General features: G+C 40.9%; 1 protein-coding gene across 1 annotated transcript in view; it reads right to left on the bottom strand.

Annotated features, from left to right (window-relative positions):
• Rab18 (RAB18, member RAS oncogene family) overlaps positions 1-7,486 on the bottom strand; it is a 39,522-nt gene extending 32,036 nt beyond the window's left edge. Inside the window, exons 1-2 of the mRNA XM_075970763.1 lie at positions 7,185-7,486; positions 1,750-1,805 (exon numbers count right to left, since the gene is read on the bottom strand). Of these exons, the coding sequence (XP_075826878.1) occupies positions 1,750-1,805; positions 7,185-7,252 (124 nt within the window). The 5' untranslated portion in view covers positions 7,253-7,486. The remainder of the gene's footprint in view (positions 1-1,749; positions 1,806-7,184) is intronic.
• Between the last annotated feature and the right edge of the window lie 5,960 nt (positions 7,487-13,446).

Here is a 13,446-nt window from a genome sequence, read left to right as displayed (position 1 = left end):
AATGGAAATGAACCGCAGGCGACTTTCAGTACTCACTGGATGTCCCTCTAATATTATCCTATGGTTTGGTCTCTTATTTCTCCTATATCTATGTTCCTTTTGCCTAATAATTCTAATACTCACATTCCTACCCTGGAATATACAAATCCACCGTGGCTAGGAGAACGGCAGAAGTCACCCCAAAAAGGTGGCTTACAACAAAAGCCTTTCCTCCCTAAGTTGCTTTTGGTCATGGGTATTTCATCACAGCAAAAGTAACCCTAAGATAGAGGTGCTTGCTGGCCAGCCAGCCTAGGCTCCTTGGCAAGTTACTGATCAAGGAAAGACCATGTCTCAAAAAAAATAAAGTGCCTGAGGAATGAGCACATATGTATACACATGTGCACATGCTCATACATAAAGAATAAAGCAAAAGTGATAAATATCAGCACTTAGAGAATATGAATAGAATATTTAGTATTTCCCACTTTCTCACTAACCTGAAATTATCCCACAATAAATAAAAACAAAGCCAATTAAAAGGAACTTCCTACCTTCACTAACAATGGCATTAAGATTCTTTAATAGTCTAGATAAAGAGTCACTTTTAAGCACTCCAAATTTTATTTCGAAAATGCTTTTGGGGCTGCGGGGAAATGATTCATTCAGTAAGTGCTTGCTGCACAATAATGAAGACATGAGTCTACACTCTAGCACCCATGTAAAAGGGGAAGCAGAGACAGGAGGGTCCCAGTGTATTGGTCTGTCCTGTCCCGTTAAGAGACAAGCCCCCCTCACTCCCTATCCCATCCACTGCCACTGCTAAGGCAGGTGGATCTTCCTTCAGCTTCCAGTCTGAGTCCCTCCTTTTCTGTCTCTTTCCTGAAGAGGTAGCTTCTGCCTCTCTCCCTTCTCCCCTTCCCCCTCTATTTCTCTGTTTCTCCTTCTCTCTCTCTGCCTCTCTCTCCACATCCCCATTCTCCCTCACTCTCCCCTTTCCCCTTCCCTTCGTAACCCGCTAAATAAATATTCAACCTCACTCTGCGTGGTGTGCCTGTCCTTCTCAGTCTCTCACCCGCCATGCAGCTCCTTGCCTGTGATCTGCTGCCACTCGTGGCCCAGGGGCTACTCAGGGAACCACAGCATTTTACCACCACAGCTCCTCGTGGCCCACTGTCAGCTGCAGCCACTTGCTACCGTTTTACTTTTACCATAGCACCTAGGACTTGCTAAGCAGTCAGTCTAGCCAGACTGGAGAAGTTCTGGTTCAGTGAGAAGCCCTAACTCAAAGATTAAGATGGAAGGTGATAGAGGAGAAAACCCAATGTCAACCTCTGGCCTCTAATCATCTATATACTTGCATGTGAACATATACACAACTGATTTTGGTATCACTGCTCCTAATTTTACTGGTATCAAGGATATAAAGTTATAATACACAATAAATACTGTAGCAAATATTAAAAGTATAAAATTAACTGACTTTGACCAAGTTTGTTATATTCATCACTATAATGATAGTGGGTGGTATGCAGTAAATATTTAAAGTACTACTATCTGATGCAGAATAAAAATAATCCATAGTACGGGAATAAAATGTGTGCAAACCATCATATCAGTAGTGCTTGGCTTTATGGACACCAAAGCTAAGTCTCACAGACAAGGACTCTACACACAGTGCAGGTGCTGAGAAGAAGGGAAGGGATGAAGACAGAGTCCAAAGGCATAAAAATATATGGCACTTCTACTGTACTTTTAAACTTAGCTCACCTATTGTTGCGGCAAGTTCTGGATCAAAGGTGTCATCTGTGAACCGCAGGAGCAGGCTAAAAGAGAGTTAAAGACAGGTCAGGACCTTAACTGCTTATTTCTAATCATATGACACATATGTTACATTTTAACACAATGATTATTCAGATACAGATAGAAGAGCTGATGTAGGTCTGCAGGGGAATTAGCATATTGAAAAGGCAGTAACTGAATTGTAAATTCCTAAGACTCCCAAGACTAAAGAAATCCACTAACAAATATGCCTTATGCTCTCTACCCAAAATTTCTCAAGAGTCAACAGTTTGCTTTTTGTTGAAATCTGTATTAGTGCACTCTTCTGAGAAAAAGAAAGCAATATCTCACACTGGTACAGATGGCAGGGGAACAATAGTCTCTTGGAATCAAAAGAGCTCACTATTTCACTCTGTGTTAAATAAAGACTGAAAGATGTACAAGCACAGCAAATTATAACAAGTAATAAAATATAAAGATGTGTAGTCAAACAACAGGGAGAAAGATGATGACAGCCAGGAAAATGCAGGGGGAAGCACAGAATCCAGAAAGGCAACTGCAACTACAAAGGGCTTTTAAGGGCAGTATGACAAGGACTGGTCTACAGTCTGAAAAGTTAACGCCAACCAAAATGGAGGAAAACCAACGGGAGATAACTGCCATGGTTAAAGTGTATGGTAAAAATATTACAGAACGGGAAAATGGCAGACTAGAAAGGTCCACTGAGGCTCTGTGGGACCCACACTGTTTTACTGACTGTTAACTGTCCCCTACTAGAGGCTCCTTGAGAATAAACTATAGTTTTTCATTAAAGCCCCACATTTACAAAGCTAATAACCTCCTGCACACCAACTCCTGAAGTACATCATTCCACCCGGCTGAGTCTGAGTGAGAGTCTTGAGGAACACCCTACAAGTCGTGATTACTGCTGCTAGTGATGTGTCCGTGGACCACAACAGCCTCCTGGTAGTGCCAAAAACAGCACTATCAATTATAGGAAAAAACTCTTTTTTCCTAGTTCTGCTATGTTTTATTTCACACAAAACAGACACAATATAGTCAAAGTAACAAAGAACAGTAAAAATCTAGAGATTTCTACTTGGCATCTGGACATGAACTTTTCTTTACTTCCAACATAAGTTAAGTGACACCATGTACATGAACCACACTTTAGGCCAGGACCCATACCCAGAAGTGGACAGCCAAAACAAAATGAACTCAAGGGCATTTGGGGAGATTTTTTTTGACTCAGAGTGCTTTGTTTGGTTATTTTTTTAATCTTACTGATTATTTGCTTATGCATTAGGATTTCTGATTTTGTATGTTTATGGTGTGTGTATGTGTGTACACATGCTTTTTTAACTCTGATTTGTTTATTGGCTTGTTTGTTTTCTAAAGAGAGAAAGTAGGTACTGAACTGGATTGGTGGGGAGGTAGGGAAGATCTGGGAAAAGACACAGGAGGGGCACCATGAGGAGAATATGTTTAAAAAATATTTTCAATAAAAAATATTGTGCAGCATGGTGGCACATGCCTTTAATTCCAGCACTTAGAGACAGACACAGGTGGGTCTCTGAGTTCAAAGCCACCCTGGTCTACAGAGCTAGTTCCAGGGCAGTCTGGGCTACACAGAGAAACCCTGTCCCAAAAACACAACAAAAAAAAACAAAAGTAAGTAGCAACTTATGACTCTTAATAACTACTTGTTCAAAGTATCCTGTCCCGACACACCCAGCTACCTAGAACTTAAGAATAGAAAAGACATACCTGTATACCTGGTCATCACAAAAAAAAAAAAAAAAAAAAAAACAACTGCCACAAAAATGCAGTCTAGCCAGGTTTGATGATGCACACCTTTAGTTCCAGCACACTAGAGACAGAGGCAGGCAAATATATGCAGATCAGCCTAATCTACAAAGTAGAGTTCTGGGACAGCCAGGGCTACATAGAAAAACCCTCTCTGAAAAAAAAAATGCAGACTAATATTACCTTGTAATTACCATAAAAAATGCAGGCAATCAGAATAGTATTGAGAATTTTAACTGAACAAAAAAACAATATGCCTGACATTGAGCCAGAAATGTTTTTTCTGTACTTGCTAGTCCTTATAAAAGGTACTTTGTCACTAGAAGTACTTAGTTAGCAAAGACAGGGAACTGGTACCATATGAAGCAAAACATTTTAATACAAACAAACCCTGAGTATAACCTGGGGTACATCAGTGCCCCAAATGTGTTCTAAACTCTATGTGGGTATTGTATTTTACTCTATAAGATTATGAAAGGAATCCATAAACCCCCACAAATAATTAAGAATTCACTGTTCTTACATAGTATCCTTATACAAAACATTCCTACTTTCAAAGCTAAAAGAGGAAAATATTTTGCAGATAGAACTACAGATGGTAGGAGTATGCCATGTAGACAATACTAAATTTATAATAATGTGAAGAAGCTAGGGTTTGTCTTTTTTTGGGGAGGGGGGAGGTGCCTGAAATGTCAGAACTTGGACGGCTGAAGAAAAAAAAAAATAGGACTGCTCCAAGTTTGAGGCTTGAGACCAGCCCGGGTTAGCAGTGAATTCCAGGTGAGCCTCAAGAGTCTGTCTAACACATTAAAAATAAAAAACGGAGTAGGAGGGCTATGGAGATAGTTTAGCAGTTAAGACCACTTGCTATTCTTAGGGCCCATTCCATTCCCAGTAGTTGAGCCCCTGTAATTCCAGCTTCAGGGGAGCAAGTACCTCTTATGGCCTTTGAGGGGACCTACACTCACAAACACATAAACAAAAATATTTTTAAAACAGCTCATCTATATTTCTTACTGTAAAAATAAAATCCACTTAGAAAATGGGAGGGAAAGGAGTGTAGAATGAATTGTAATTTACATGGTAGATTTCTGTATTTCATTCCAGCACTTACACTCACTTTGCTACATTTTTACTTCACCAAACTGAGCCACAGAATCATAGCCTTGAACTGTACATTTAAGTATCTGAAGGGTTTCTATTCCAGCCTGATTCTCCAAGAGTATTATACTGTTCAAGTATCAAACACAAGGTACAAACCAATCCTCACCTCATTCTACTGCAACTTTCTAACAGCTGAAAGCAACAAGGAAACAATCTGCTTATTCAGACTAAGGTTATCCTCTGCTAAAGTAATTTCTTAACACTGCCACCTCACTTGGTCTAGCTCCATAAAAACAGACAAACAGCTGCTGGTTACAACAACCCTTCAAAATCATGTCTAAGACAAATGTTTCTGTACTAATCTGCCTTAAAGGGCAGAGGCTTCTATTACTAGAGACATTTATTCTTGTCATATCCACAAAGATAAATAGTCAAGACTATTTTCCACAACATATCACAGACCAATATTCTAGTTCTCTAAATAAAATACTGATTTGTTGTTGTTGTTGTTGTTGTTGTTGTTTGGTTTTTAAAAAAAGAATTTCTCTGTATAGCGCTAGTTGTCCTGGAAGTCTCTATAGACCAGGGAGGCCTTAAACTCAAGATCCATCTGCCTGTCTTCCAAATGCTAGTATTAAAAGCATGCAGCACCATGTTGGCCCAATACTGCTTTAAATGGGCAAAAATATTTTAGGAAAAAATTTTAGTGAGTAATTTGTAACTCATTATTATGTACTAAAAAAAGAGTTTAAAGTACATTTGCCAAATTAAGACTGTATAGGAGAATGGATGAGAGAAATCCACTTACCACACTTTGAAAGTGTGATCAGAACCAAGCCTGGTATAGTATGGCTATAATCCTAGTACTTTCCCACACCAGTTCAGAATTAAAAAAAAAAAATCCTAGTCCTTGAGAGGCTGAGGTAGCAGGATTGTGAACCAGGCCAACTGCTGTTTACAAAACTAGTCCTAGGCCCACAGTCCATGTAACCAGAACCTATTTCAAGAAACTAAACAAAATAAAAACAATAATACAAGGGAACTTCAGTTATGTAGTTAACTGTACCTCCAGTTAACCCTCTAGACAACAACAAACTCAATTTTTCCCATTTAATCATCGTCTCAGCCAACCATATACTGGATTGAGATGACAACCTGTTATTCTTGATTTCAAAAACAAGCTCTAAACAGGCAGGGTGATACATGCCTGTAATCTTTGTGTTTCGGTGGATGAAGGAGGAGGATTCCCAGTTTGAGGCCAACAATGTGACATAAAAATTTCCAGGTCAGCCTTGATCACATAGATAGACTCTATGCCAAAAGACAGGAAACAAAACAAACGTCATGTAGGTTCTTTCTCAAATTAAAATGGAGAAAAGAAAGATCATGAAGGTGTATGATTCCTAGTAAAACTATATTTTATTCATAAGCTGTTTATCATCCATGTGCAGAAGAGTAACAATAAAGATTTATTCGTTACTTTAGCACACATCGTTCTACTGCTACAGGATGCTCTTTTAATTTGCTCCTTGGTATTCAGAAGCATGTCACTATGGGACACTAAAAGTGTACATTAAAAGGGAACAAACTTTTAAAAATACAGAATGATTTATTTAATAAATGATTCGGATTTATTTAGTAAGCTTGCTAATACTTAAGTACCTAAAAATCTAAGTCTTTTATGAAATGCTTTAAAAAGTTGATTGGAAGATCTCAAGCTAAAGCCAAATATGAAATTGCTGCTAGCTCTCTGGGTTTAAATACTGCTTAAAGATCAAGAGAAGCTCAAAAAACATTTATTCATAATCAGAGGGCAAGGATGACTTCACCTGGAGAACTTTGTTCAGACCTGGATGAAATAATAACCTTATGGCAACACCCACTCTACCGTTAATATAATCCTTCCCAAAGAGTCAAAGCAAAAAGACAACAGTATTTTTCCTTTCATGTCTTATATGATGTGGCAAAACAAGAATAATCTCTCTTATTACTGGTGGCTCACTGCTTAAGAACCCTGTGCCTTACTTAAGAGGTTCAAGCAGTTACCTAAAGAGTTCGTTCACTGCAAACAATCAAATAAATAAATGATGGAACAAAGATTGCGCTAAAATGAGGCACGAATGCGACCTAAGTCACCAAAGTTTCTGGGTAGAACATTAAGTATTCAGTTCTACTGAAATCGCAAAGTGATAAAGTTACTATTGATCCCAGCTCCGGAGATGGCGACTGGCTGAACTCTACCGTTAAAGGTCAGCTGGATTGTAGGGAGGGGTGACAGGCTGGCTGAACTCTAGGGCTGACAAGCAGGCTGGACTCGAGAGGGTTAATAGGCCGGCGGGGTCCGGACCGTCTCGGCTGGATCAGGCCCAAGCCCGGCCGCCGAGCAGTGAGGATCCCGGCCTGTGAGGCCTGAGCCGGGCGCCGGGCCGGGGCGGAGCCAATAGGGCCGCGGCGACCGTTCCTGAGAGCAGCCCGCAGCCCAGAGGCCGAAGACCCGCCGCGCACCGCCTCACCTGGACTTGCCCACCCCACTCTCGCCGATGATGAGGATCTTCAGAGTGGTCAGCACGTCCTCGTCCATCCTGCGTCCACTCTGCTCGGACACAGTCCCCGTCCCCGTCAGCGTTCCCCAGCGGCGGCGAAGACGGCCTGCGCATGCGCACCTCCGTGGCCACCGCCTCCCTCTCCCACAGGATTAGACCGCCCGGTTCCGCCCAGAGGCAGCTCTGCGTCTGCGCGCTCCCTGGAGCGCAGGCGTTTTCCGGGCGGCTCCTGCGTTGTGCAGGGGCTGATGGGCAGGGCTGCGTGTAAGTCCGCCTACCTTCTTCCGGGAACTGGCTCCGCCCCAGCCCTAACTCCTCCCGCTTCTGGTTTTGTACTCGGATGACTGGGTATTACTTCATCATCCTCAGAACAGCTGTTGCGGTGGGCAAAACTTGGTGCTTTGAGGTGAACTGTCTTAGATGGAGGCACAGCCTTGTGGCATTGCTGAGCCTCCTCCACTCTCTCCCACATCAGGGCCAACATTTTTAAAGTAACAGCTCTTAGAATTGTTGGGTAGACTGAGTTCAGTAAAGTAAGTGCTCAAGGGTAGTTGTGAACAGGCAGTAATTTCTTGGTTTCCCTCTGTCAGGTTTAAGAATGTTCATTTATCTTGTGAGGAACTAAAGGTAGATCCAGTACATACAGATCTTTGGTTCAACTTCAGCTGTTTCTGGTGATTAAACTACTCCAAAAATTACATGTGTATGCCCATCTATCCACTAAACTGCAAATCTTGATGAAATTACCAGAACCCTCTAAATTACCTAGCAAAGTGCGCTGGTGGACGCTCAACATTAATTCTGTCTTGCTTCCTTGTGGTTGTAGCTAAAATCATGTGTGACAGACATTTGGTTTAAAAAATTGGTAAAATTCTGAATCAGTCAAGAAATTAATTTTTTAGCCATGCGTAGGGGCACATTTTCTTAATCCCAGCACTCAGGAGGCAGAGGCCGGTGGGTTTCTGTGCGAGTTTTAAACCAGCCTAGTTTACATAGCGAATTCCAGACATAGACCATGTCTCAAAAATAAAACAAAACAAACAAATTGTTAAATGCCTTGCAAAGTTCTTACGATAACTAAACAGTGCCTTTGGGTCTTTTCCCAAATGTAATTTTAATGAGGTCAAGTACTTGTCTATACTTATAAAATTGACAGATATCTCCAGCATTTCCTATACATCCTTTGATTATTTTTTTCTATATAACACCTTCTGAAATACTACATGTATGTTATTTCATTTATTCACTAGTCTTCCACAGAGATGTCTTGTTATCATTATCGTTAAGTTTCTTAATATCTAATAGAAAAGGGAGAGTGAAGAATCGCTGTGAGAATTGAGTTGGTTTCCATTTGTTCCCACCTTGTGGCCATTTCTAGGTTTTTTTTTTGTGCAGACCTAATTATCATTTGAAGACTTTTTGCTGCTTGTCTGCTAATCTAGTTTCATCTTCTAAGTGTGTGTGTGTGTGTGTGTGTGTGTGTGTGTGTGTGTGTGTTGTACTGCCCCTTGATATCTCTTGGATCAACACTACTTCTTCAATTTACTTTGATGAGTCTTACAGTTATATTTCTGACTTAGATGTTTCTCCTCGAGTTCAGGCTCACACACACTGAAAACTGCCTTGGACCAAGGCTGACACTGAACTCATTATCTTCTCCTCAATGGGTGTTTTTATCTCGACTCCTTCCTAATGAGTAACATTAACACCCATCTAATTTCCTTCCCTCACTCCACATCCTCTTAGTTCTCACAAGTCAAGCATGCCTAAAATCACTGACTCCATGTTTCTCAGCGTTACCATGTCAGTAGCACACAGGAATCCTACCTCTAGTCTCTTTTCACCTTATTATAATACCACAGCCAAAATGAAATCTTTTAAGTGCTGACTTAAGACATTCTGTTGTTATGCCTCCAGCTTCATTTCTTGATACTTTATGCCTTGTGTTTTCTAGTCCAGTCAAACTAAACATATCTTCAGTGATCAGGAACCTTGCACACAGTTCTTGTGCCTGGAGGAGTGCTTGTCCTGCCCCCTTCCCCTCCACATAGTCACACATCTTTGCCAAGACAGTCCTTCATATTCTAGCTCTTCAATCTCTTTCTCTGGGTTGCCTCCTCCTTTCTGGACCTCCCAGGCCTGTGTCACCGACTTATCTCAGAAATTCTACCAGTACCGTGTGTTCCTATGGCAATATGTATTCCACAGTATTTCAACTGTGTTTGGCTATCTGTGCTTCTTATGTGTATGTGTGTGAGAGAGAATGTGTACGTGAGGCAGGAGAGAGAGAGACAGAGACAGAGAGAGAGAGTACATGAGTGCAGTTGGTCACAGAAAGCAGAAGAAGGTTCAGCTCTACTGAAGCCAGAGTTACAGTTTAGAGCCAAGCAGCATGGGTGCTGGGAACTGAACTTGGATGCTCTGGAGGAGCTGCAAGGTCCTTTGTCAATGAGTCATCTCTCCAGCCATGCAGTATTTGCTTCTTAAAAGCAGAGTTACATAATATCCACTCATTATTTTTGTCTCCAGCTCTTAATGCAATCCTTGCTCTGGAGAACTTGCTTTTAAAAATTTTCTTTCTTCCTCCCCCCTTCCTTTGCTCCCTCCCTTCCTTTCTTTTGCAGTTCTTGGGATGAGACCTAGGGCCTCATTTGTGTTTAAAACTATTTGTTGATTTGAAAAATCTCAAAGCATCATCAGGAATTTGGAACAATATAGTTTGCTTACCTGTTATTAGAATAGATTGGAATATCTCCTAAAACACTATCCTGAGCTAGACAATGGTGGTTGCAAGCCTTTAATCCTTTAAATCTTTAATCTTGGGAGGCAGATGCAGGTGAATCTCTGAGTTTGAGGCCAGCCTGGTCTACAGAGTGAATTCCAGGACAGTCAGAAACACACAGAGAAACCCTGTCTTGAAACAAACAAACAAAAAAACTGCTATCCTGAACATTTCAGTTGGGAAAAGTTCCCTCAATAACATCTGGCACACACTCACTACCAGATACTGCTGAATAGAAATACGCTGTTGTGCACCTAAAAGTCAACTGAGCCTTCGAGGAAATAATTTAAGAGAAATGCATATATATACCCAACAAAGGTGCAACCTAAATATATTCTTTTAGGAAATTGGGACATGGCTCAGTTGCTAAAGAACCCCGTGTGAGCATAAGGACCCGAACTTGGTGCAGCAGCTGCCGTGTAAAAGCCAGACATGGCAGGACTGAGTCAGGAACATCAGCATGACTAGGGAGACATAAGAGCCAGAGCCCTGGAGCTCGTTGGCCACCCAGCCTAGCCATTCAGTGAGCTCCAGGGTCAGTAGAAAGCCTGACATAGAAAAATGCAAAATAAACAAGTAAAATAAAACACATCACGGAAAACATCTGTGGTGATCTCTGGCATGCAAAAACATGTGGACACACACACACACACACACAATTTTCTATCTGTATTTGAATTTGAGAACCTGAAACCTAAAGACAACAGAGGACTGACATGACTCTTGGTTACTGAAGCTTACAACGACCAGGAAGAGATTCATGAAAAAAGGAAAAAAGTCCAGTTTACGCACGCATGATGGACAGGATCTTGTCCTGCTATTGATAGGAACACAGAGTATGAAATGACCCACCCTTGGATAGTATCTAATCAAGAAATGAAAACGACAAGGAGAGGCTGGCTGAGTACAACATTGACTCCTGACCTAAGGGGTTGGTGTTTTATGTTTTGGATAATGTTAAGTATCAAAAGTTTTAGACATCAGAGGGACAAGTAAAGTAATTCTTTTTGATGGAAAAAGGGCATGCACACACTGAACAGTAAGGAGATAGAGGAATAAAGGCATACAGACTCATGGGAAATTATCTAGAAAACCCCAGTTGTAGGGAGAGTGGAGTGGGGCTGCTGGCAATAAAAGGATGATTACAAAAAATGGGAATATTGTTCCATGGCCAGTGAAGGAGAGAGAAGGAAAAGAAAGGAAAGCAATGTTTTCCCAATATTTCCCACCTCAGTGTTCCAGATAAAAAAGAAAATCAAATAAAGAAGTCAGTGGCAAATGTGTTAGGTTTACATCATTAAAGTTTATGTGAAATATAGCCTTGGAGGCAAAGATTTTAGAACTTTTTTAGAGCTATGGTTCTAAAATTCAGGGTAGCATTTTTTGTTTTGTTTTTTGTTTTTCAGTTTTTTGTTTGAGTAACATGGTTTGTATTCTTTGAAATTTTTACACATGGATACAATGTGTTTTTATAATCCACTGAGTCCAGCTAGTGCTGCTCGTTTGTGTGCAGAGGTGGGGCCTTCCCCTAGGGCATGGGCAATGTGCCAGTGACACTCCTGAAAAAAAAGTGATCATTTCTCACTCAGCAATCAGTAGGCCAATAGCTCCTCCTGAAATGACAGGGACCAAATAGAAATCAAGATGGAGTCATTTCTGCTGAAATTGCATGCCTTAAGCAGAAACAAGTAAATATTGGACAGTGTGGGGAGTCCAGATCAGAAGACCCAGCTCTCCCAGCAGGCCCTCTTGATTCAGCATGATCAGGACATTCCTTTGCCTTCATCCTTACATAAAAACTTAGCCCAAAGTGGCCCAGTGTCTGCTGTGTTTCCTTTATCTTGTGTCTCCGTCCCCACTTCATGGGTCAGATAACTCTGAGGTCAGTAGTTGCCTCTTGTTCTTAGTTCTGTTCTTTGCAACCCAGATTGCTTAATCAATCCACATACAGTATTACTCCGTGGAAGCAAAAGTTATCTATTCTAACACTGAAAATAAGCCCAGTTAAAAAATCAGACAAAGTTGTGATTTTTTGTTCTTTCGTAGCTGGAAGCAAGACACACACACACACAAAGGTGAGGTATATGTCCTTAATGGTTTGCATCTCTGTGTCTCTGTGACACTCCATTGTCTTTGAATGACTGGAGAAGAGTCAGGTTCATATGCATTCTTTGGGCATGATTGATTGATATGTACCCCAGCATTAATGTTTCCCACTACATTCCGACGCTGTTATCTGCTGACAATGTGATAGCTCTACCAGTATTCCTTCCCTCTTCTTTTCTCCTGATTCCTTGCTTTTTCTGATCTGCTCTTTTCCCTCTCTCTCTTCCCTTTTTCTTCCTCCCATTGGGATGAGATTCAAACCCAGAACCTTATAGAAACTAGTGAAGCACTGTAACAATAGGAATTATTTGTCATGCCATGTGATTCCAACTGTAATATATGACATTCTACAGAAGACACACTATTAAGACATCAAAAAAGATTGTGAGAGACTGGAAAGTTGACTCAGCAATTAAGAATGCCTGCTGCTCAATCATGAGGGCCAGAGTTTGGGTCCCAGACCATAGCCAGTAGCTCAGAACTTCCTGTAACTGGAGCTCCGAGTGATCTAATGCCCTCTTCTGGACTCTGGACATGCACATTCTCTCTCTCTCTCTCTCTCTCTCTCTCTCTCTCTCTCTCTCTCTCCTCCCCCCACCCCCACTGTGTGTGTGTCTGTGTGTGTGTGTCTGTGTGTGTGTCTGTGTGTGTGTCTGTGTGTGTGTTTAGTTGGGAGTTATGGAAAATCTCTGTACCTTTCAATTTTTTTCTGTGTCCCAAGAAATAACATGTATTCTTTAATGGTCAGCAAGATACTCTACTAAGGAAGGATAAGAAATAACTGAAAAACACTTGGGAAATGATACAGATTCTGCTCATCTACACAAGACCTAGAGAACATGAAGATAATTGGATGCCAATTTGTATTTTTCTAGGTTACATTTATAAATATTACAAGAAACCAAGTATATCACCTACCTTTCTATGTGGACAAAGAATGGCACGCTCAGTGAAAACAAAGTGGGACAAAAGCTTCAGTCCCAGATAATTTATAGAGATAAATACTTACCAACTTTTTGTTGTCTATTGTAATTGTTCCCTATTTTAGTTTCTGGAACGTTAATGAGAAGTACTTTGTAGACAACAGAACAGAAAAAGTGCACAACTGTTTGGATATTTTTATAACACTCAGAGCATATAATCCAGAGAGCAGGATTTACATTTTTATACTACAGTCTAATATGATAATATGTTGTTGAATGCCTTCATCCCCTGACCTTCCATTCTATCTTTTAAATGTAGTGTGTGTGTGTGTGTGTGTGTGTGTGTGTGTGTGTGTGTCCCTATGCATGCATGTGTAGGTCAAATGAAAGCTTTAAAGAATAGGTTCTCTCCAACAACCAT

Source organism: Microtus pennsylvanicus, chromosome 4, assembly GCF_037038515.1.
Source record: "Microtus pennsylvanicus isolate mMicPen1 chromosome 4, mMicPen1.hap1, whole genome shotgun sequence".
Classification (NCBI taxonomy): Eukaryota; Metazoa; Chordata; class Mammalia; order Rodentia; family Cricetidae; genus Microtus; species Microtus pennsylvanicus.
Note: the sequence above shows the minus strand (reverse complement) of the source record. Positions and strands in the feature narration are given on the sequence as shown.